The 23,012-nt window shown below is 41.2% G+C and overlaps 4 protein-coding genes across 6 annotated transcripts; 2 read left to right on the top strand and 2 right to left on the bottom strand.

The window, feature by feature from the left end:
• Positions 1-661: 661 nt before the first annotated feature.
• On the top strand, positions 662-7,990 carry p4htmb (prolyl 4-hydroxylase, transmembrane b). 2 transcript variants are annotated; one of them, XM_089009804.1, is made up of 9 exons: positions 662-1,211; positions 1,317-1,398; positions 3,292-3,482; positions 3,577-3,673; positions 5,031-5,193; positions 5,325-5,510; positions 6,106-6,196; positions 6,438-6,549; positions 7,420-7,990. In XM_089009804.1, the coding sequence occupies exons 1-9, from the start codon at positions 870-872 to the stop codon at positions 7,620-7,622; spliced, it is 1,467 nt and encodes a 488-aa protein (XP_088865930.1). In that variant the 5' UTR covers positions 662-869; the 3' UTR covers positions 7,623-7,990. The 2 variants fall into 2 exon arrangements, with proteins under 2 accessions (XP_088865930.1, XP_088865929.1); XM_089009803.1 differs by having other exon boundaries at positions 6,426-6,549.
• Positions 1,814-14,650, bottom strand: slc26a6l1 (solute carrier family 26 member 6, like 1). The gene is made up of 20 exons (XM_089009800.1): positions 14,469-14,650; positions 14,221-14,360; positions 14,025-14,135; positions 13,785-13,960; positions 13,529-13,693; positions 12,129-12,281; positions 11,750-11,832; positions 11,500-11,647; positions 11,296-11,409; positions 10,971-11,048; positions 10,805-10,900; positions 10,622-10,728; positions 10,375-10,444; positions 10,194-10,286; positions 9,989-10,099; positions 9,496-9,867; positions 8,681-8,735; positions 8,472-8,599; positions 8,310-8,375; positions 1,814-2,257 (listed from the first exon to the last, which is right to left on the bottom strand). Exons 1-19 carry the CDS (start codon positions 14,600-14,602, stop codon positions 8,349-8,351), a joined length of 2,361 nt encoding a protein of 786 aa, XP_088865926.1. The 5' UTR covers positions 14,603-14,650; the 3' UTR covers positions 1,814-2,257; positions 8,310-8,348.
• A 949-nt stretch (positions 14,651-15,599) lies between these two features.
• Positions 15,600-20,190, top strand: kbtbd12 (kelch repeat and BTB (POZ) domain containing 12). Of its 2 annotated transcripts, none has more exons than XM_089009801.1 (6): positions 15,600-15,758; positions 16,069-17,229; positions 17,300-17,570; positions 18,316-18,469; positions 18,562-18,759; positions 19,286-20,190. In XM_089009801.1, the coding sequence occupies exons 2-6, from the start codon at positions 16,157-16,159 to the stop codon at positions 19,450-19,452; spliced, it is 1,863 nt and encodes a 620-aa protein (XP_088865927.1). In that variant the 5' UTR covers positions 15,600-15,758; positions 16,069-16,156; the 3' UTR covers positions 19,453-20,190. The 2 variants fall into 2 exon arrangements, with proteins under 2 accessions (XP_088865927.1, XP_088865928.1); XM_089009802.1 differs by having other exon boundaries at positions 18,319-18,469; positions 19,286-20,181.
• Positions 20,191-20,245: 55 nt separating this feature from the next.
• Positions 20,246-22,370, bottom strand: iho1 (interactor of HORMAD1 1; the record flags this gene model as incomplete). The annotated part of the gene is made up of 6 exons (XM_089010695.1): positions 20,246-20,912; positions 20,999-21,111; positions 21,273-21,357; positions 21,422-21,470; positions 21,582-21,709; positions 22,167-22,370. Coding segments are annotated over 6 exons (1,230 nt in total), but the record flags the coding sequence as incomplete, so codon positions are not given.
• Positions 22,371-23,012: the final 642 nt, after the last annotated feature.

The following is a 23,012-nucleotide window of genomic DNA, read 5'->3' as shown; positions in this document are numbered from 1 at the left end:
ACATACATGAAACAACATTTGAGGATGTAGTACACTGTTAACTCTGTGTGGACTGGAAGCTCAGAAACTCCAGTAATTTATGACCCCCTACAACAAAAAATTAAAGAAATTATAAATGAAAACAAATTTAGGAATCATTTTCTCATACCTGCAATTTTTATTATGATTAATAATAATAATAATAATGCATTTCGTTTACATTTGGACTCCCTTTGCCGTGCCTTTGAAACATTAAATGCTGCTTTAAAACCTTGAGTGATACACAACCTTCGCTGTCTGTGTCACAATGGGTTGCATCCTGCACTTTGGACATGGGTTTAAAAAAACACTAACAAAAAAAATTATAACGGTGTTATCATTTTTAAGTTCACAAGAGGTCAGTGTTGCTTCACAGGCAGGCTGTTGCGCTCATCGATGCAATGTAAAATATTTTTCGACCACAGAAGTCTTAAAGTATAAATTGCCTCAATTGATGTCGAATTTGGTGCGATGAACAATTTTTTGTTTTGTTTTTATTTTGGAGAGAGAGAGAGAGAGAGAGAGAGAGAGAGAGAGAGAGAGAGAGAGAGAGAGAGAGAGAGAGAGAGAGAGAGAGAGAGAGAGAGAGAGAGAGAGAGAGAGAGAGAGAGAGAGAGAGAGAGAGAGAGAGAGAGAGCAAAGGGGCGCGGATCGAGTGCTTGAAGCGCGTTACACTCGCGGCCAAAGGGAATTGGCTCAGTGTAAACAAACCCACTGCGGAAGAAACTATAGTGACAGCAATGAGCACCCGCTTTCAGATTAGAGAAGGATTTTGATGTAAAAAATGCCTATTTGATCTGTCAGATGGACCTCGAAACTGACGGCTCCTTAACCACCACTTGAATCCCGCGATGACCAACAACACGGAGGCGGAGGACCCCATCACCAACACGGCGTCCCGCAGCGCGCCCTCGCGGCTCGGCCGTCCGCCCGACGAGCGCCTCCCCGGCCCGAAGACAAATGTGTGCTCCCGGTCCTACTTCGTGGTGGTCATGGTGTTCTTCCACGTCTACATTATCAATGTGATCGTCCTCCTCTTGTACGTGCACTACAGTAGCGGACAAGAGGACTCCAGGCCAGATTCTCCTCGCCATGCTCCGAGGAGCGACGAGCAGAGTCCACAGTCGGCGCGTCAGCCATCGAAGGCACCGATGCCGCGTCACATTTTTCTCCCACGCATCGAGGGCATCCGTGTGAGTATTCCGGGGCTGCCCTGCCGTGATGCGACACGAGTATTTACCATCATCACCTACATTATTCTGGCGGCATAACAATAATTCTCTCTGTTTAACTGGCAGGTGGGACATGTTCAGAAGGTGTCATTGGTGCCTGGTCAAGTCCACGAAATGAGAACTTTAAGTCTGAAACCGCTGCTCTTTGGTAAGCACGATTTCATATTGCAAGAGATGTGCCAACTAATTCAGTTTTCAGAGACAAACCAAAAGCAAGAGTCAAGTGGGTTATATTTTTGGGTAATATTTGGTTACTTTTTAGAAAGTGAATGGTGACGGGGGGAGAAGCTGTTTAAAGTTCAGCTGGATTTGGTGCGCATGGATTGGTATAGTGCCTGCCTGAGGGGAGTCGCTGGAAAAGGTGGTGGGCAGGGTGCGGAGGGTCCAGTAGGGTTTTCCGCACTCTTGTCTTGATTCTTGCAGTGCATTATATTTACGGTTTGCTCTCGGGGGGGGGGGGGGGGGGGGGGGGGGGCTGTTATGAATTTGTAGAAGCCATTAGAATGTTCAATCCCCTCCACATATTATATATATTATTATATCTCGCGACAAATTAATGAATAGCTAGTTTTCAAATTTGAATTAAAAAATAATGACTTTATTGTGATTCACATGGGACAATACAAATTTTAGTTTGGACTTTAGCAAGCATCATAGAATTTCACCAGTTTGATTTGATTCCTCGGGCCGAACAAAATGATGTGGAGATCCAGATTTGGCCCCTGGGCCTTGACTTTGACACCAGTGCTTTAATTCATTCAACATTGTATTTATAATTGCAGTTGTAGTTTTCAGAGGTGAAGAACTGAACTGCACTATTCTGGGAGCTGTTCTGATGTGTTCGTTATTTGATTCCAAAATTTTATAAACCTAAACTAGATATAGTAAATTCATAATAAAACAAACAAACAATGGAGGCGAACTGTTCCTCTCAGAATTAATCTTCTTTTATATATCGGATAGGATTTCGTCTTTATGGGCGGAAGAAGAAATACAGATAAGTGCATCTGTTGGAAGAAGAGAAGCAGCAAAGCATGAGCAAATTGTCAAGTGGGTCAGGTGTCCTGGAGCAAAAACAGTCCAGTGCATCTTTAGTTAGATCATTCTGAGTAGTGGACATTTCACAGTGGAATGTCTTAAAAGTGGTACATTTCGAACATCCATTTGCATTTTTTGGAAAATAATCTGTTTTAATGTTTTAAAGGGGAACTCAAATGAGGGGAAATCAAATGAAACATATATTCAATATGTTTATGCAGCCCCATCTGATGTATTAAAATTGATGTATTAAAATTGGATTTTGCTGCTTAATTCATATTTTCCGCAAATGCAATATTAATCGGAAAGCTATGTTTGGATGCACATGGAACATATTTATGTCAGTTTTTTTATTTTATTTGTGGGTGCTTTTTCGTTATACATCTTGAAATTCGAATTGTGCATTTTCCGTTTTGCAAAATGAACTCATTCACTGCCAGACGTGCAAAAAATGTGTCCACGGCAGTGCCAGGGTTTTTGTCATTGTCACTTGAATTCCAGGACACACAGAATATTTAATTTTAGGACTACATAAACATTCAAAACAGCGTAAGAACCTTACACTTTCCTCATTATCAGAAAAAAAGAGTTAATTCTTAAATTATAGAGGTCTGGAGTTAATGAGCTTGAAATGAGTGTGGCTGTCCAAAATACAACAATACATATATATTGACTTATATAGCGCATTGACAACAGCTGAAGCTGGAACAAAGACCGAATATGGAAACAAGTAAAATACTGCCCCTTGTGGAAAACAAAATACATCGCCAGGGACCATTGCCACGGGCCATAGCCAGCGCTTTATCAGCACCTAAGTATAAAAAAACAAAACCCGGATTCGGGAATGAGGTTTTACGTTAGATTTTCAATTCCCAAATAAATTCATGAATGGCAGTGAATGAGTTACCCCACTGCCTGTCCAAAAAATGTACAAAATTACCGATCCAATTAATCATTGGATGGGGTAATTTTTTGGTAGTTGCAATTTTGTGTCATTGTACAGAAATCCCCGCGTTCTTGTCAGAGGATGAGTGTCGTATTGTGATGCAGCTGGCACAGCTAAAGGGTCTAATGGAAAGCCAGTTGATGGTGCAAGACGGCCAGGAGGAGCTGGCCAAGGAGCTCAATCTTAGCCCAGAGGAGATCTTCAATCTTCTCGATATCAACCGGGACGGACAGCTGCAGCTTCATGAGGTGTATGTCACTCTATGGATCGTGAATGCGACATAGCCTACGCATTGTCTTTGTACAGACTTGATCAACTCATCCTTTCTTTTGTCTTTTTCAGATACTGACTCACTCCCGAGTGAGGGATGGTATTTGGCTGACGCCAGAGAATTTACAAGAGATCTACGTCGGGCTCAATGCAGACAAAGATGGGAATGGTAAGAAGTCATGTGGTAAATTTCCCGGTATATAAGGCGTACCCAAAAGCCATAATTTTCTTGAAAAGATGACCCTGCGCCTTATACGCAAGTGCACCTTATATGTGAAGTCATATTGAGCCACAACAGGTCTCGCAACTACTGTCAGCAGCCACCGACTACATTTCCCCCTGTAGTGAGTAATCCCAGCCTCTATTGTAGCGCTTTATAATGTGGTGTGCCTTATATTCGGAAAACCTTGATATACAGGCAACATCTGACTCATACGACCGAGTTCCGTTCCGACCAAACGGCTGTAAGTCAAAATGGTTGTAAGTCGAAATCATTCAAAATGTTGAATAGAGACTCGGAGGCTAAATGACTCGCAAACTCCCCCCCTCTGGTGCCATCACACAGTCGATTGTGCGAGAGTGAGATGCTGGCTGGCTGGCCAAAATTGTCGTACGCGTTGCCGGCCTGCTAGCGCGTTGCGGTGCCAGGCGTAGAATTAAAATTATAATAATAGGGTCGGGAGGTCGTGGTCGTAAGTACAGGTGGTCGTAAGTCGAGCCAGTCGTAAGTCGGATGTCCCCTGTATTTATATACTGTATTATAGTTGGAAAACTCTTTGCATTGCTTAAAAACCTCATAGCCCAATATGCCTTATATATGGAACAAGTTTGAAAATACACCATTCATTTGGGGTGCGCCTTATACTCCGGTATGCCTTATACACCGGAAAATACGGTAATTTAGTGTCATACGAATCATGATGAGTACCGTATTTTTCAGAATATAAATCACAGTGGATTAGCCACATTGCCTTGCACGCTGGGTCCGAGAGGATAGTAATTTCATCTGTGCTGTATGTCATGCATATTAGCATACTTGACAATAAAGCTGACTTTGACTTTGACTTGATTACAAGGTGCATTGTCCGCTTCTGAAATAAGTGAAGGGTTTTAGGTGTGCCTTATAGTGTGGAAAACACGGTCATTTCCCCCTTGAAAGACACGATTCACGAAAAGATTATGTATATTTGGCTTTCAGGCGACATTTCTGGAAACATTGTTTTTTTTTATTAATAAGGTACAGGGTTTTAGGTGCGCCTTATACACCAGAAAATACGACAATTGTCAGGCTGCGTGTGGGTGACTTATCGTTCTTAAAAATCAGTGTTTATCCATTTCACATTTCACTTAGATAGTTTTTCAAGTTCAACTGAAATTGACATGACTATGTTGGAATCTTATAATTTGAAATCAATCATTGAAATAGAAAAGCAGGTTATACAAAATGTCCTCTTTGGCTTTGATATCAGATTTCATTACGTTGTACATGTGTACCCAATCTGAGATGTGAATTTTATATGCCGAAGGTCTCCTGAGTTTAGAAGAGTTCAGGCTCCTGAGTGTCGATGCCTTCCAGCGCTTTCTGCTGAAACGGGGGGTTAAAAAGAGCCAGCTGGTGAGAAACAGTCGGCACACTTGGCTATACCAAGGAAAAGGAGCCCATCAAGTCCTTCAAGATATTAAGACCAGGTGAGGCAGAAATGCAGTAGAGCCTTGAGGTGTTTAGACTACAATGGCGATTTGTCTCCAAAAGTTAGCAACGCAACGTACACATTCACACGTAGTTGAGCCATGTAATAATTTCAGTTTTGATGCCCAAGGGTCACTCGTCTTACGCGTCTGCCGCCAACTTTGGTGGACCTAAGTGAGCCGCTGCAGGTGGTCCGTTATGAGCAGGGTGGCCACTACCATGCCCATCACGACAGCGGGCCCTTCTATCCAGAAACCGCCTGTACACACACGCGTCTCGCGGCCAACGCCTCCACCCCTTTCGAGACATCCTGCAGGTGAGGCCACTGGACGTTTGTGTGATATCCGTGTGTGCCCCATGTGATTCTTTTTTACTCATCCACTGCCAGACATGTGCAAAAATGTGTTCACTTCAGTGCCAGGGTTTTTGTTATTGTCACTCAAATTCCAGGACCCACAGAATATTGAGTTTTAGGACTACATAAACATTCACTGCAGCGTAAGAAACCTTAGATTCTCTTCTTTCATCAGGAAAAAAAGAGTAAATTCCCAAGTTATATGGGTCTGGAATTATCTGAGCTTGAAATGGGGGATGCTGTACAAAACACCGATACATATTGATTTATATAGCGCTTTAGCAACAGTTAAAGCTGGAACAAAGCGCTAACATGGACAAAAGCCAAATGCTGCCCCCTTGTGGAAGGGAAAAACATTGCCAGATGTCTGACCAGCGCTATATTGGCACCCCCTGCAAAAGAAAACAGAAACCTGAACAAATTCGGGAATGGCACTCCACGTCACATTTTAAATTTGCGAATAAATTCGCTAATGGCAGTGAATGAGTTATTTCCATTGCAACAATTCCACGCATGTGCTCCGTTTGTTATTTTAAAACCTGTCTTGCACACCTAGGTACCTCACTGTTCTCTTCTACCTGAACTCTGTTGACGGAGGTGGGGAGACCGCATTCCCTGTGGCAGACAACAGAACCTTTGATGAAGTGGTGCGTAATGTCTGATGGTCCGCAAATGTGAACGCAACAATCCCAGTTAAAGGAAATTATGTGTCGTTCATGTCGGTGTTAGCTTACTTGTTTGTCAGAGAATGTATGCAACGGAAGTTGGGGAAGTGATGAGAGCATTTCTGTCGTGCATGTGAGAGGCTTTCAGTTGTCTATCCCTGATGACCTCTCAAAGTGAAGCATGTTTTGTTTTTCTTTTACTTTTTTCAAGTCTCTCATTCAGAATGACGTCGATCTCATGGACACCAGGAGGAATTGCAACAAGAGTAACCTAAGGGTGAAACCGACCAAAGGGAAAGCTGTTTTCTGGTACAACTACCTTTCTGACGGAAGAGGTAAAATGCACCTTACTGCCTTTGTAGCGCAATCCAAGTTCAACCATTAAATACAAATCAGTCATTTTCCCTTTGTAAACATAAGAAGGCTCTGTTTTGATATAGAGAAATATTCATTGACAACATGGTCATTATTAACGCATTCGCTGCCATTCCCGAATTTGTGTCGATAAAGCGCTGGTCAGACCTCTGGCAATGTTTTTTTTTCCTTCCACGAGGAGGCAGCATTTCCTTTTCTCCATTTTAGCACTTTGTTACAGCTTCAGTAACAACCTGTTTATAAAGCGCGATAATAATAATAATAATAATAAGAAGAAGAATGCATTTCTATATACAAATCAATATGCATGTATTGTATTTTGTGCAGCCGCCCCCATTTCAAGCTCAGATAACTCCAGACCCATATAATTTAGGAATTAACTCTTTTTTTCTGATGAAAGAAGAGAGTCTAAGGTTTCTAACGCTGTATTGAATGTGCATATAGTCCTAATACTCAATATTCTGTGGGTCCTGGAATTTCAGTGAAAAGCGCTATATAAACCAATATTTATGTATTGCATTGTATTTTGGACATCCGCCCTTATTTCAAGCTCATATAACTGAGACCCATATAATTTAGGAATTAACTCTATTTTTTTGATGAAAGAAGCGAGTCGAAGGTTTCTTACGCTGCATTGAATGTTTATGTAGTCCTAAAACTCAATATTCTGTGGGTGCTGCAATTCCAGTGACAATGACAAAAACCCTGGCACTGGAGTGGACACATTTTTGCACATTGTCTGGCAGTGAATGAGTTAATATCATAATTTGCAGTAGTGTAGTTGTGCTGGCATTTATATTTGTCAGTACGTATTTGTTTTCCCCCTGCAGGATGGGTTGGAGAGCAGGATGAATATGCTCTGCACGGAGGCTGCATGGTCACCCATGGCACAAAGTGGGTCGCCAATAAATGGATCAATATTGATCCAGATTACCAGCGTCAAGCTCGTTTCGAGCAGCTGGTGTCCCATCAGCCAGAGGATGAGGATGATGAAGATCTGTTAATGAATTCTGATACCCATCAGGAATTGTAGCTCAGAATCTGACCCATAATACATTTGGTGACCGCAAGCTGTATTCAGGGAATGACGCCACAGTGGTTTTTATGCAACTTGTAATGCACTTTGGTCAAACTTTGCTTGATATTGTTATTCTGTTAATTTCATTATCTATTTATTGATTTATTTATTTTTATGAATTGAAGGTGTATAGTTAGACTTCCCGTTTTAGGAATGTTGCACTAAATAGTAAACCAAAGGAGCTGTGATATCCCTTTGCATGTATTAGCTATAGCCTCCATGTTTTGCCGTTGCTATGAAATTGCACTTGACGGGGATTGCTAATTTCTTGCTGCCAAACAGAAAAAAATAAAGAAATAAAATACAGGCACTTTGTGTTACGCATGTTGCCTTGTCTTTGTTCCTTAAATCATTTGGAATGTATATACCGTATTTTCCGGTGTATAAGGTGCACCTTCAATGAATCAACTAATACATGTAAATATATCAAAGTTTTCCAAATATAAGGCACAACACATTATAAAGAGCATCCGTCGAGGCTGCGTTTAAGCACTACTTCTTCGGGGGGAAATTGAGTTGGTGTACAACAACAATCATCATCTATGAAGGCATCCGAAAATATTATACCAATTTAATTTACCTGAACAATCCACCAAAACAATATATCATATGTTTTATGAGTTGTTAGAAGGTCTTTCCCACCTTTGTTTCCAAACCTGATGTCCTGAATGGCACCGGCTTTTATAGCTTGGTGTTACCGTTCATAACCTAGAACGAGAGCTCATATGTGATCACATGGAAATTGCAAAATGCTATAAAATGTCATTCTACTCAGAACAGGATTATAACCCGATCCGCACTTACCAATGATGAGTTCTGCCCATGATGGTGCAAGCAGTAGAGCACGGCATCGTGGACAGAGGCAAATAAATGTTTCTTTGTAATCGACTCGGAGAAAAAGTGGCATATCTCCAGCTGTTGGACCACAGAAGCTGAAGACAAGAGCGGTTGACAGCCGATTCAGTGGCTGTTGAGTTGATATTGACATGCAATTTATGGCATGTTACACTTACCTTGACAACCTGCCAAATAGACATCAATATCAATTTCACCAAAGTCTTGGAAAATCTGTCAACCGGAGTTTGAACAGAATTAGTGATCAAGGCAGTCTGGATAGCTGAAAATACAAAATAACTCATTCACTGCCAGACATGCAAACATGGGTCCACTCCAGTGCCAGGGTTTTGTCATTGTCACTTGAATTCCAGGACCCACAGAATATTGAGTTTTATGACTACATAAACATTCAATGCAGCGTAAGAAACCTTAGACTCTCTTCTTTCATCAGAAAAAAAGAGTTAATTCCTAAATTATATGGGTCCAGAGTTATATGGGCTTGAAATGAGAGCGGCTGTCCAAAACACAATGCAATACAACCATTTTGTTTGATATAGCGCTTTAACAACAGCTGAAGCTGGAACAGTGCGCTAACATGGAAAAAAAGGGAAATGCTGCCCCCTTTTGGAAGGGAAAAACATTGCCAGAAGTCTGACCAGCGCTTTATCGGCATCCCAGCAAGAAAAAACAAATCCCGAAAAGGTTCGGGAATGGCGCTCATCGTCATATTTTCAATTCCCAAACAGAATTGTGAATGGCAGTGCATGAGTTCAGCTGAGTAATTCCGTCAGTGTATAAAAATCGAAGAAAAATAATACAGCCAAGAAACAATTCAGCTCACAAGTTTACACTCTGTAAAGGTGCTTGATAGTGTTGAGTCATGCTGCTAAAGATCAAAAAATATTGTATGTCCTTAATAATCTATCAGAATAACTATATGGCCTTCATTTACCATTACCTAATCTAACTCAATTTTTTTCTTCACACCTACATTTTTTATGGTCTTCACAGCCACTGTGTCGATGAAGTTGGCCGTGGAAAGGTCAAGAATGATGGAATGAATGTCCCAGGTCCATTTGCCGAGAGACCCCATAGAAACGCGCTCCAGGTCATGACTTTGGTTGTCTTTACTGCTGGAACCCCGAGTCGGCGCTTCTCCATCCATCTGCTCAGATGTCCATCCAAAATTGGTGTCGTGTAGATCTGCTCCCTTTAAGTATTCCCATCTCAGCTGACCATCTGTAGTATTGGGGTTTACAAAGTCTGTCCCGTTTTCCCCGTCGGCCCAGTTATCTATGCCTTTCCTCACTAAGCTTTTGGCCTCTTTCTCCACACAGAACACTGTTGTCTGGTCAACAAGTTTCTAAGGAGGAGGTAGAAAAAAAAATGCAGTTTCAATTTTTGCGATTAATTTCATGGGTGTTATTATTTCATGTGCTGTAACGGTGACATACTGTAAATTAGGTCAGGTAAAGCCACATTACCTCTTTCTTGGCTTGTTTCTTAGCCCATTTCTCGTCTCTCTTTTGTTTGCGTTTCTCCTTGGCATCCGCTCTCTTTTTGTAGATAATCATTTTTGTGATATCAAGTCCACTCTGAAAACACAAAGAACATCAGAAAATGCATCATCATATTCCCCTAGGGTCGAACAAGTTAAAAGTAACAGACAAAAAAAAAAAAATCACAAACCTTTTGTTTCAGCGCCTCGAGGTATAATTCGGCATTAGCAAAATATATTGTAGCAGAAGAGCGGAATATTGTAATACCTGGGATTTCTCTTGCCTACAAAACAGAAATATGACATATTTTGATGGTGGCACAGTGAGGCTCTCATTTTTTACTTGTACTGTATTTTGTTTTTGTGTTCTACCTCTCTGTGAATGTTTATATCCACATACAGTTCTGAACCATCAACATTTCCGAGAAGAGAATATGTCGGTCTAAAAAAAAAAAAACATTCAATTGGTGTAATCAAATAAGAGTCAATCCAAGTTTTACATCCAAACTTCTTGTGTTAAGAAAAATGAGAATGCAGAATTTAATTCCATGAGGGGAGCCCTGATTAAATTATCCATCCGTTGTAACTGTGTCATAATAATCAATTTAGGGAGTCTCACAGCTGGGTCCTGAAGATAACAGTAAGGAGTGCAAACATAATGGCAGCTGCAAGGCCCAGATCCAGATTGAAGAGCAAAGTGGACACCCACGTGACCAACCACAACGCCTGAGTGACACAATACAATCATCAGTCAACATTTACCACTGTATTCATAACTCCCCAACTGTTGTTGACTCCTCACCAAATCAGTCTTGTCATTCCGCCATAGAATTACAACGTCTGAGTATTGTTTGAACATCCCCTTCAAGTTCACAAAGACAATACACGCCAGAACTGCCTAAAACACGACAAAAATTGAGTTATCGACTTTTGAAAGAAGATTATAAGCAATTTGGAGTGTATGAAACCTTTGGTAGTTCCTGGAAAAGTGGACCAAGTTTCAGTATTGTCACTAAGACAATTATAGCCGATGCTATTCCAGCCATCTGCAAGCGCACAAGGAAAAGGCTGTGAGTTCAATCTTTACTTTGGTGACCCTTCTAGAGTGCCCTTGAGCAAAATACTTGTCTGTAGATAAATAAGGAAAGAGTGTAGCGCTATGCTAGTGAGAGCCTGTTTACATTTTTTTTTAGTTAAATCCTGTGTGTGAAGTTCAAGTTGGATTGCAGATCAAAAATCAATTAAAGATATGATGGTACAACCAAGTTTGTGTTTCTACTCTTTAAAACTGACTTGTGTTTTTCCACCAGTGCTCTCCTGAATGAGACTGCGAGACATAGATGCGCATACGGCGTAGGATTGGAAGAAAGCGCCGACTGTATTGCTGAGACCCAGCGCCACAAGCTCCTAGTGTGAAGCCCAAAGTCACAAAGAGATGGTGAAAAGCATTTTTAAAATATATATATTAATCAAACAACCATTGAGAATATGTTTCACCTGGTTGCTATCCACTCTGTATCTGTGTTTCAGTGCAAATGTTTTTCCGAGAGAAATTGATATGGCATATGCTACAAGAGCCAGTGCGAAAGCATCTCCAATAACTTCACGAAAAATGTTTACGTCCGGTACAATTGGAGAATGTAAACTAGGGAGTGGAAAAAGATAACAAATAACCACATCAGTTTTCAACATGATTAATCTATGACAAAAATTAATAAAGAAATAAAAATGAAATAAAGATGCTTACCCACTCGGGATTTCTCCAACGACGGGAATTGTGTAATTTCTATTTAAGTGACCATACTTTGATATCAGAGTTGCTGCTATAATCTGCAAAGGCAGATAAGATTTTGACATTTATAATATTGTTCCGGGAAGAAAAAAAAGGCAGAATTTTTAAGTAAAACTCATTTAAACTCAGTCAATCATATTCTGAAAGAAGAGTTAATAATTACTTTTCAAAACACTTTTTTTGCTGTCAAGTGCATAAATGTACATGACCCCACTGCCACAGCCGACTTTGCATGTTTCCATTGCCCATTTAAGGCTGCGCGATCAGCGCCAAACTAAACTGCTGATGTGCCAATGTGAACATCCCCATGGAGTGTGCCTTTGTGTTCACTGACTGTGATGAGCTCCACTGGGATGGGAACCGGCAGCCTCGGGCTCAGGAAGTTGTTGATCTCCTTTGCCGCAATCAGCAAGGGCAGGGATACGAGACTGACGACCAGAGTGGGGAGATGTGATTGTGGCAGCAAGAGGAAAACGTCCTTCAGAGTCTGATTGTTAGAAAGGGAAGAGGGTGGGAGGGGCGGTGTTACAACACATTACAAGATCATTACAGTGATACCTCAGTTTATGAACGCTTTAGCTCACGAACCTTTCGCTTTACGAGCATTTCATTCGCGAGAATCTAATCTTGGTATACAAACGAGTTTTCGGCGGACGAACCAAAACACACAGCGTCACGTGGCTGTCGGACTACTTTTCAGCGGATGAACATGAAACCACACGGTCGAACAGCGCCACGGTGGATGGCGGAGTAGTTTTTGTCACCTCCTTTCTTTGCGTGTTATCAAGTGGAGTACTTTTGCTATTATGGGACCGAAAAAGACCCCACCACAGGCTACTGTTAAGCCGAAGAGGACACAAAACAAAATTTCGGTCAAGCAGAAGAAGATCATTGAACAACACGAACCAGGTGTGCGTTTGTGTGTCGTCGCAGTACCAGTACGCTAAGTCGACCATTGCTACGTGTGGCTAAGGGTGTTTCTGTGAAGAATCGGTTGAAAAACCTCTTTTGATTTGGATTAACGAAAAGCAGCGAGCAGGGGACAGTGTGAGTGACGGCATTATCGTCAAGAAAGCACAGAAACTTCATTCGGATATCATCAAGAGGTAACTACATCAACGACCATCACAAGGGTAAATAAAACGACTTTATTATGCAATACAGTTTGTTTCTTTAATTACAATACAATAGCACATTTGATATACATAATGTAAGGTATATTTTGTGTAGTTTTATGGATTATTTAGTAGAAAATTGTGTTTTATGGGGACCTGGTAACAGACTTTTTTCATTTTTAATTGTTTCTTATGGGAACTAAATGTTCGGCAGACAAACTTTTCGCCTTACACTTTCAGGGAACCAATTAAGTGCGTAAACTGAGGTATCAATGTATTTCTTATTTTATCATTGAGGTTGAATATACAGTATTATACTGGAGAACAAAAAGCAGGTCTTTTTTTATTTTGATTAAAAAAAAGATGTAAAGAACAAATAAGATTCTGTTACTTACATTTTAAAAAATGCCAACATATACAATTTTGAGAGAAAGCAGAGCAATAGATAAACGTTGGACGAACAGTTTGAAAAATAGGGTAGCAATTAGGATTATCATTTGAGGTGAAATGGGGTCATCTCAAAGGCAGCTGAGGCCGATATTGACATTTTCTTCACCATCACTCAAAGCAGTAAGTATTTATAAAGTAAATGCAGAGTACCCAAGTACCTCCTACTTACATACACCAGTGACAACGGCCCATTGAAGCGTGCTGGCGACACCCCAAAGACATATTTCAGTTGTGCCACGACAGCATGGAGCGCAGCAGCCGTTGTGTATGCACGTACCAGAGGTTCAGACAAGTACGTTCCCACAAAACCAAATTTGACCATACCCAACACAACCTGAGCACAAAAATACAACATGGACAGTATGTGCAGTTAGAAGTTTGACCATCAAAAAAACTGGGAAAACTGTTCATTCTGTTTTTTAAACCTGAATAAGTCCTCCCAGAACGGTGGTAGCTGCAGCCACTTGTACCCTGTATGAGTCCCGAGCAGCTATGTCCACCTCGGTTGTGACATTGGTCCCATTTATTTTCAGGAAATCAACATCTGGAGCAAGTCTCTCCGTCACACTTCCCACCATGATGCTAAGCACAGCAAATGTACCTGTCGAGGAAAAAAAGGTGCTATTTCAAGCCGTACTGACCATTATAGCCTGTTTTTGACTCACCTATTGAAATATGGCGTGATGTTCCAAAAAAGAAGTAAATTAATGCTGGATAGAGAGAAGTGTAGAGGCCAAACACAGGGGGAACTGAGGCTAGTAATGCATACGCCATACCTGGGTCAAACAAGTGATTTTAGAGCAATCAAATAAAGAACAAAGCACGAGTCAAAAAAATGATCAATAGGAACTATTATCCAACCTTGTGGCAGGTGCATGATTCCAACACTAATGCCAGAGATGAGATCTGCCATGCCATTGTCCCAGATTGAGTATTTGGGCAGCCAATATAACACAGGAAAAGTGCTCAAAATACCATGTTTAAGTTTGGGGACTGTACACCTGCAATTTGGATATATTTTTTAACATATATGATTAACACATGACAACAAATTTAAAAATACATTAAAAAAATACAACAAAAAAAGGAAAGTCCAAAAATTATATTACCGGATGGACGCTTTAAACTGGTTAATAAGAGATGGTTGAGTATCGGTTTTTCTCTGCGCTAACTCTTCAAGTCTCTGTTCATTCAATATTTCCCTTTCAATTCTATATATCCCATATTTGTACATTGAATCCATTTGGCCTGTAAAGTTTGAAGCGAGTTCTAAAAAAGAACACTAAAGCCCTGTTCCTTTTTTACACCTAAACTGTTAGCGGTAAATCGGATACTGTGCTTCATTTTTATTTGTATGCCCACACCAGGCCTGCCTAATGAATGGTTAACCTTGGACAGGATGTTGTGGCAAGAACAGTGATTGGTCGACTTGCTAGCACACTGATATCCCATAATAAACAAAAGGATGTGATTATGTTTGTCAAGGAGAAAATATTAACTTAAGGGAAGTTTGAATGTTTTCTTTAACTGTTTATCATGCGCATTTTCCATTCACAAGCAAAATTGAGCCTAATGAACAATGTCAAAGAAGTCCAAGATGGCGCCCAAGTAGGCAGCCGTCAGCAAGTGCACTCTTGAGCATTGCTTTTTTGTGTGTCGTTTTTGTCACTTTGTGTTCGTGTGCGTTGCGGTAGCTCTTGTATTTTGTTTTCTACTTGTTTCTTTCCTTTCCTCTTCCTTTCATAACTTTGCTGCTATGAAATAAAGATGTCTTCACTGCGAGACTAATCAAGGCAAATCCAATCCAATGTCATCTTCAAGTTTCAACCACATGACAATATGATTTACTTCTAAAGTTACAAAAATATTGCGAAAGGTCTGTTTACGGATGCACTGATGCATACAATGTACTGGGCCTTTAATAAAAGTGCAAGCATGAAATTTGAGTCCCTGCTATGAACTTTTCATGGCAGTCATTTCAGAGCACAGTGCTTGTGACAGAGTCAAACAAACACCAAATTTGAAGAAATGATTCTCAACAACAATAAAACAGAACACCCTCAAATTCAATGACAAATGCCAGACAACATGAAATAACCTTTTAAAATACTAATCCGCTTTGACCGAACAAACTTTGACTTTCAAAAGACATAGGACACTAAAACAATGTCTATTTTGGGGTGAGTAGCTCAGAGGCAAGGGCAGTGCAGGGTGGGGGTTGGGGAGTGACATATCTTTGCCTCCTGCATTGACTCAGACCCTCTGTCAAAGGATGGCAATAACAGACATTGTCCGATAAAAAATAAATCAAGAAAAATAGAGAGTGATTTATACAGCATAGACATATAAATTGAATGTTCTTTTGAGATGGCAGGCGACAAAGGAAGCTGATGAATCTGGTAAGGCTTTTATTTCTTCTCAGTTGCGAATCGAACGGTCCATGAAGTGGACGTGCATGCTCTCTAATCCAGGGAAAAACCAAATCAAACATTTGAGCGTTGTCATTCTGCTGGAATCATATTATATAAATCCCAAGAATGTCTTGCCAAAACTGGTTTAACCCCTTTGGGAGACAGCGGTGACTACAGTGGACTTCTTATTGTGTTATTAGGTTTCAATGTGCATGAAAGGGTTTATATATCGCAATCAAGCTCCGAAATGACAGCGTACAGAAAGCTGGTTCTAATAATACCACTCTATCTGTTTCAGGGAAAGACACCCCCCCTTCACCCCCTGGTTTTAACACACTGTTTATGTGCACATTATTTTTTTGACACTTCAATTATAAAGCAAAAAAATGGCGTTCACGGCCAAACACGGACAGGTTCTTCTTGAGCAATTAAGGAAAATGAGGGAGGGAGAGCACCTGACGGATGTGGTGCTGGTGGCTCAGGGCGTACGATTCCCCTGTCACCGCCTTGTCCTGTCTGCCTTCAGCCCCTATTTTCGTGTTATGTTCACCTGTGGCCTCCGAGAGTGTAACGATCGCGAAATATTCCTACGAGACACCCCTGCAGACAGTTTAGATCTCCTCCTCAACTACATGTACAGTTCCGATCTCCCTCTCACCAACACCAACGTGCAAGGGATCTCCATTGCAGCTTTTCTCCTGCAGATGGATGATGTCTTTGCCAAATGTCAGGAGCACATGACCGAGAACATGGATGCCTCCAACTGCCTCGGCGTCTTTTACTTCGCCCGAGATCTCGGTGCGGCGGAACTGGCCGAACGTGCTCAGCGCCTTCTGAAGCAGCATTTTGTCCAGGTTTGCCAGAACGAAGAGGTTTTAGATCTGGAGGCCCATCAACTTGGAAACTTGATCGGTTCGGACGACCTCAATATTTCAAGAGAAGAAACCATTTTGGATATAGTTCTTCGCTGGGTCAAACACAGCGTTTCGGTCGAAGGAGTAATTCGTCGCGAGCACTTCCCTGAGCTCCTCAGAAAAGTTCGCCTACCCTTGATCGACCCAGACTATTTAAAAGAGACGATGAAAAGGAATGCAGCTTTGCTGGCCGACTCGGAATGTCTGGAGATGATGAGGCAAGCGTTGGAGGTTGTGGAAATGCATCCCTCCGCTGCGCCGCGTAAACTAAAGTTGCGGTATGGGATGGAAACCACGGACTTGCTGCTCTGCATCGGGAATGACGGCGGTGGTATTCGCTCGAGATACGGCAACTACAACGAACGCAGCTTTTGTTACGCCCCCTCAACAGGGCGAAGTTACTACATCACTTCGCCTCGATACGGAGAGGCCCTTGGTTATGTATGTGCGGGGGTCGTTACTGAAGACAATAACATTATAGTATCGGGAGAGGCTGGTGCCCGCAGGATGTCCCGACAAAAGGAAATGGATGTTGAGCTTTACAGGTGAGAGGGATCATAGACGCTGTAATATGATAGCAACAACAATTGGTGCTTATTTCATTTGCTTTGCCAGGTACAAAGTGGAAGCCCAGGGGAGTTGGGAATGCCTGACGTCAGCGGTGTACCGAGATTCTTACGGGCTAGGTTCCTCGGGAGATACCCTGTACCTGATTGGTGGCCTGATGAAGATGAAGAACCAGCTTCTTATTACTAACTGTGTGGAGCGATGGTCTCTCCAGGGAGGACATTGGCGCAGTGCGGCACCTCTGCCGATGCCACTGGCTTATCACAGCGTGGTCAGGCTGAAAGATCGTTTGTACGTCATTGGTGGCAGAACTCCACAGGTAAAAAACCCACAATAATAAAACAAAAGAATATGAATGAGAGTCAGACTTAACAGACTTCTTTTGCTTTCGGCTTTTCCCTTCAAGGGGTCGCCACAGCAAATCAGTGTCCTCCATCTAACACAGTTTTGTGCATCCTCTTCTCTCACACCAGCTACCTTCAAGACCTCTTTGACAACATCCATAGACCTCCTCTTTGCTCTTCCTGTCGGTCTCCTGTCTGGCAGTTCAAGGCTCAGCATCAGTCTCCCGATATAATCACTCTCTCTCCTCTGGACATCTCCAAACCATGTCAATCTGGCCTCTCTGACTGTCTCTCCAAAGCCTCTAATATGAGTTGTCCGTCTAATGTACTCATTCCTATCCAACCTGGTCACTCCCAAAGAAAACCTCAATATCTTCATCTCTGCTCCCTGCAGCTGTGCTTCCTGTCTTTTCGTCATTGTCACTGTCTCCAGTACAAACATCATGGCTGGTCTCACCGCCGTTTTATAGACACTTCCTTTCATCCTCGCTGAAACCCCTCTATCACACATCACACATCACACATCACACCTCACATTTTTCTCCGGCTCTTCCAGCCTGCCTGGACACGCTTCTTTGCCTCTTTTCCACACTCTCCATTCCTCTGGACAGTTGACCCCAAGTACTTCGAATCCAATACCATCTGTGCTTTTCATAATGTATTATGTATCTGAATCTCTTGTTCTGTTTCGTCATGCTCCCTCACCCCCTCTTGTCCAAGCAGTCATACCGAATGGACGATGAGCCAGATCGCCTCAGCAACCGCCTTCTTGAGTACGATCCAAACCTAAATCAGTGGATGGGGCTGCGTCCAATGAAGTATTCAAAATACAGATGTAGCGCTGTGGTTCTCAACGGAGAAATTTTTGTCATGGGTAAGAATTCCGAAAAGACGGTGAAGTGGCCCAACAAATGTAATACTTCTCGGCCGATTCGGAAAGGATCGGTTGTGATGTTGCATCCGTAGGAGGTATTGGCTGTGAGGGTGTGGACCGAGGACAGTCAAGGCATTGTCTCGACGCCGTGGAGATCTATAACCCAGATGGGGATTATTGGAGGGACGGCCCTTCTCTACCTTGCTCTCAACTATCACTGCGCACAAACGCTGCCAATGCTGGAGTGGTGGGAGGCAAGATTTATGTCTGCGGGTTCTACAAAGGAGCGGGTAAGATGACTTTCACTGTCCACATATTAGGTGTGTCAGAAAATAACAGGAATAACGTCCTTAAAGATCAGTGGTGGGCCGTGGATTTCATCGCAAGGCCTTCAGTAGTGCTACGTCTGAATCAATCAAGACTGAAAAAAGTGTGGTGTAATTTACTACAAATCCACTAGAGAGTACCATTAGCCAGAAAATAACTGACTGACCTTCCTTAACGATGCCCATTTTTTTCTTGAAAAGTCCGTCTTGAAAATGGCTTTAACAGTAAATCTCCAACCAAATCCATTTCTTCTACTGCTTCAGCCATTGTGGATTGAAAAAAAACCCGCTATTAATTCAACACAATATATTTGCTTATGCAGCTCGCTACCGATACGCTGTGCTACCTCTGGCCATTATGCTCTTATAACTAGCAGCTAGTTATACTATGATTGGCTAGTGACTAGCCAATCTTTGTTTCCTCACACACTGCATAATATATCCGGAAATAGTGCACTGTATTTTAACATTTTGTGTTTTTGACTGTCAGATCGTCATGACGATATAACAAAAGACATCCTGGAGCTTGACCCCTGGGAAAACAGATGGACGGTTGTTGCTCGGCGGGCTTTGATGCATGACAACTATGACGTTTGCTTAGTGGCAAATTTGAATCCAAGGGGATTATTACCGCCACCTGCTGACCTACTGCAGTAAAAAAAAAGGTCAGGTCAAGCTTGGATTTTGTGAATTTTTTTTTAAACTGTTATGATGCATTTAAAAATTTGTATTTAGGACTAAACTATACATAAAAACGCCTGGATGAGAACAATGCATAATTTTTAGCAGGGTAGTGGATATGCTGCAACTGAATATATGTATGATCTAAAGCATTTTATTGTTTCTATTTTCTACTCCCTAAGCTGTTTACGGTGACAGGGGGTCGTTGACCTGGTGATTTCTCACCCTTTTGTTAAACATCAATGAATGCACTGCAGTAAGAAACGTTTGCACAATTATTTTTGCAATAAACGCGCACCTTTAGTTATGTCACCAGCTGCATTTACCATGATTGTTTCTTGCATAATCTCAAGCAAACACTCTTTAAAAACTTATCTGAATCCCTTTGCTGAGAATCTTGGAAAAATGTTAATGTTGAATGAAAAATGTTGTTGAGATTCAGAATAAACAAGAACCTCGACTATATATCGTTATCTACATAAATTCTCCAATGAACATAAATCTGTGAGTGATGATTTATTTTCAATCGATAACCCAACAGTACAAACATTGAATACGTTTAAATTAAATTTGAGCAGAAGTAAACTTTTTACTTAGCAAGAGTAAATTGAGAATAAAGCATAACCATGACAAGGCTTATTGGGAATGCATTCAACCTCAGGCACTACTTTCCCCATCCTATGTATCCACTCAAATAAATGACCATAACCAAATTACTCAGTTTTAACCAAAATAATAGAGAATAATCATCAATGACCCATTGTCTCCAAAACAGTATTTGACATCTAATCCATTTCAAACAGCTGCCAGAGAGCATCAGGGGGACTGGAATCCAACACCACAATCTCTGGGACAGGATTGGAATTTTTGGGGGTTTCAGGAGTGCTAGTTTCATGAGACCAGCAGCTGAGAGGTGTGATGAAACATCCTCCAGTCTTAGTGGGTCTGCTCTTTGTATTTGACTGTAGTGTACACTCAGGAACGCGACTGCCTACGTCGCTCATGCAAGGAGAATCTCCGAGAGTGCGCGAAATATTTGGCCGTTTACTGCAATCAGTATGAGGTTGACTGTTTTCATCCAGGACAATATGCTGAGATCTGTGGCGGACAATAGGTCTTCTTGGTCTCCATCTGTACCTATTGGCATGTTTCTTCTTTCTTTTCTTAATGCCACTGTCCATAGCAGAAACTTGCCTATCTGGTGCATCCTGTGCCGTTTGAACCTCTTTGTCCTGTCCTGGTAACGTCTGAATGGCTTTGTCAGCCACTTCAACAGGACAGAGCTTACCTGAGTGCACTGAAACTAAAGCATTTAGCAATTGCAAGGCCTCCCCAAGCATGGTTTCTTGCTTCAAAGTCGCTTTTTCTTGCTCTTGTCTCAGACACTCCACTTCGCGATTCATTTTAGCGCCGAGTTCGACATTGCAGTCTCCATTCTGACGGCACCCACAGAACAATAATCAGCTCATGTGACGCGTATGCGGCTCCCCATTGTGATATAAACAAACAACATAGGAGTCACCTTTTGCACCCGTTCCCCCAATTCTGTCATTGTTTCTTTTTGGGAGTTCACAGTGTCCAATAATGTTTTAAAGTGCTGTGAAATGTCACTCTGGATACTGCTTACATTTTGCACTAGATGGATGAGAAGTAAAAACAATTTGATCTTAAATGAGTAAGATAAAATTAGTGAGTGAAGGGCCCAATATGCTACTGAAAAAAACTTGCATGCTTGTCGCAGCACACTAATCATGCAAATGTTTATCACGTTCACAAGAAACTCTAAGACAACATACATGTTGAAGACAAATCGCTCAACTTTTGGAGGATGATTTGGCATGCAGTTGTGTTTTCTTCAGTGTTAGCAATGAGTTGCTGGATCTGAAATATATTGTTTATTAGTTCACAAGAAAAGTCAGCCAATGTTTGGAAATTATTTACTTACTTTGGTTAGGGTTTCATGAATATGAAGGCATTCTTTTAAGAGCATATCGCTGGAAAAAAAAGACATGTCAAAAGATGAGGATTTCAATAATGCTGAAGCTCTGCGTCTATAAAGATTTTTTTTTTTATTTTAGCACCAAGACACAAAGATGGGACATTACCTGTCACTTTTTTCTTTTGCTTTTCTCTTTTCCTCCTCAAACGCCTCCAAAAGTGTTTGGTTGTTCTTTGGGTCTCCAAACAAGAGAGGTTTGGACTGATAACGCGTTGAAATCTTGGGGTCACTACACTAAAAGAAAAATCAATTTACATTTAATTTCAAATAATCATATTTTTCTCACTTTTCTTAATCCCTAGTTTAAAACATTAAACTCTTTTTTTTAATAATGGCAGAATATGGACATTCTTACATGTAATAATAGTCTTAAACTTGTGCCGCAGCTGATACTAATGATGCAAACGGCATATCTGTCACTGCGATGGAATGGTAATTAGGAATGGTAATTATTCAGTCAAGCAAACTCTCGACATAGAAGCACTGGTTTATATTTATAAAATAAATTATATTTTTTCCTCAATTAAATGGGGCTACTTTATTCTGAACAATATCTCTGCGGTGTATCATGTTTCTCGCAGTCTGCACTGCTTCTATGCTACCTCTACCGGTATGCGAATATGAGTAACCCAGCCCAGAAACCTCTCATCCCATCTCATTGTAATTTTATTCAGTTACTGAATCATCTCACCTCTTGTGAACTTTGCTGAGAGTTCCTGGATGACAACGTCATATCCTGAGAAAGGCTTTGAGAATTTTCACGCCAAAATTGGGACCCAAAGAAAAACTGAGAATCTGTGAAGTTGGTGGCTGCATTTCTGTTGATTATACAATGATATATCAAAGCAAGTTTAGAAAAGTTGTTCAAATACCGCACTGCTAATGACACTCGAGGTCAGAGTAAGTGAGCAAAAGGGTGTTTGCAACATACACTACATGAAATTAAACAAAATTTAAGTAGGGAAGCGAGCTGTTTGTTATTTTGTTATCACCTGCATCCTATTGATTGAGTGTTCAGCATTTCTTTTATGTTCGCTGTGTGATTCATTGTTTCTGCTACTCCTGTAGAGAAAATATAGATTGTTTTAAGGTCAGCTATTCAATAGAACATGTTAAGCATTCGGTGTTTTAGCTAAGTATGGTGTTAGCATTAGCTTAGTAAAAAATAAACAGTGACTCCAGACAGTTTGCAGATAACACAATTAGGCATAACGCCCGCTCGTCGTGTTAACTTTCGCCCCTTGTTTCCTTGTTTACGTACTTGACTATAAAGAGCAAAACAGTGACAAAGATATTCAAATCTGCCGCCCAAAAAACGTCACATCGTACGCAGGTGAAGTACATACAGGTGCTCCTATTGAAAGGGCGAGGGAAGAACCACGTGACCACTCTTCCCAAAAGATATACACGAAGTCCTTTCAAGAGTTTGTTGGGATTCAAATTATTTATAATCTTTTTAACCGCTTTACAAAGAGATAATAAATCGTATAACTGGATTACAGGAACAGTAAACAAAAGTGAAATGTAAAAAAAAAAA

Source organism: Hippocampus bargibanti, linkage group LG12, assembly GCF_051943395.1.
Source record: "Hippocampus bargibanti isolate YZ-2025 linkage group LG12, ASM5194339v1, whole genome shotgun sequence".
NCBI lineage: Eukaryota > Metazoa > Chordata > Actinopteri > Syngnathiformes > Syngnathidae > Hippocampus > Hippocampus bargibanti.
The sequence above is the reverse complement of the archived record's forward strand: the minus strand, read 5'-3'. Positions and strand labels throughout refer to the sequence as shown.

Excerpts from the sequence above, each read along its gene's own strand:
- p4htmb (XM_089009803.1), top strand. The coding sequence starts at position 870 with ATGACCAACAACACGGAGGCGGAGGACCCCATCACCAACACGGCGTCC. Across the intron at positions 1,212-1,316 it reads CACGCATCGAGGGCATCCGT|GTGGGACATGTTCAGAAGGT; the intron begins GTGAGTATTCCG and ends TTTAACTGGCAG. Across the intron at positions 1,399-3,291 it reads TCTGAAACCGCTGCTCTTTG|AAATCCCCGCGTTCTTGTCA; the intron begins GTAAGCACGATT and ends GTCATTGTACAG.
- slc26a6l1 (XM_089009800.1), bottom strand. The coding sequence starts at position 14,602 with ATGGATTCAATGTACAAATATGGGATATATAGAATTGAAAGGGAAATA. Across the intron at positions 12,282-13,528 it reads GGCCGTTGTCACTGGTGTAT|ACTCTGAAGGACGTTTTCCT; the intron begins GTAAGTAGGAGG and ends TCTAACAATCAG. Across the intron at positions 11,833-12,128 it reads TCCCAGTGGAGCTCATCACA|ATTATAGCAGCAACTCTGAT; the intron begins GTCAGTGAACAC and ends CTGCCTTTGCAG.
- kbtbd12 (XM_089009801.1), top strand. The coding sequence starts at position 16,157 with ATGGCGTTCACGGCCAAACACGGACAGGTTCTTCTTGAGCAATTAAGG. Across the intron at positions 17,571-18,315 it reads TTGGTGGCAGAACTCCACAG|CAGTCATACCGAATGGACGA; the intron begins GTAAAAAACCCA and ends CTCTTGTCCAAG. Across the intron at positions 18,760-19,285 it reads CGGGTTCTACAAAGGAGCGG|ATCGTCATGACGATATAACA; the intron begins GTAAGATGACTT and ends TTTGACTGTCAG.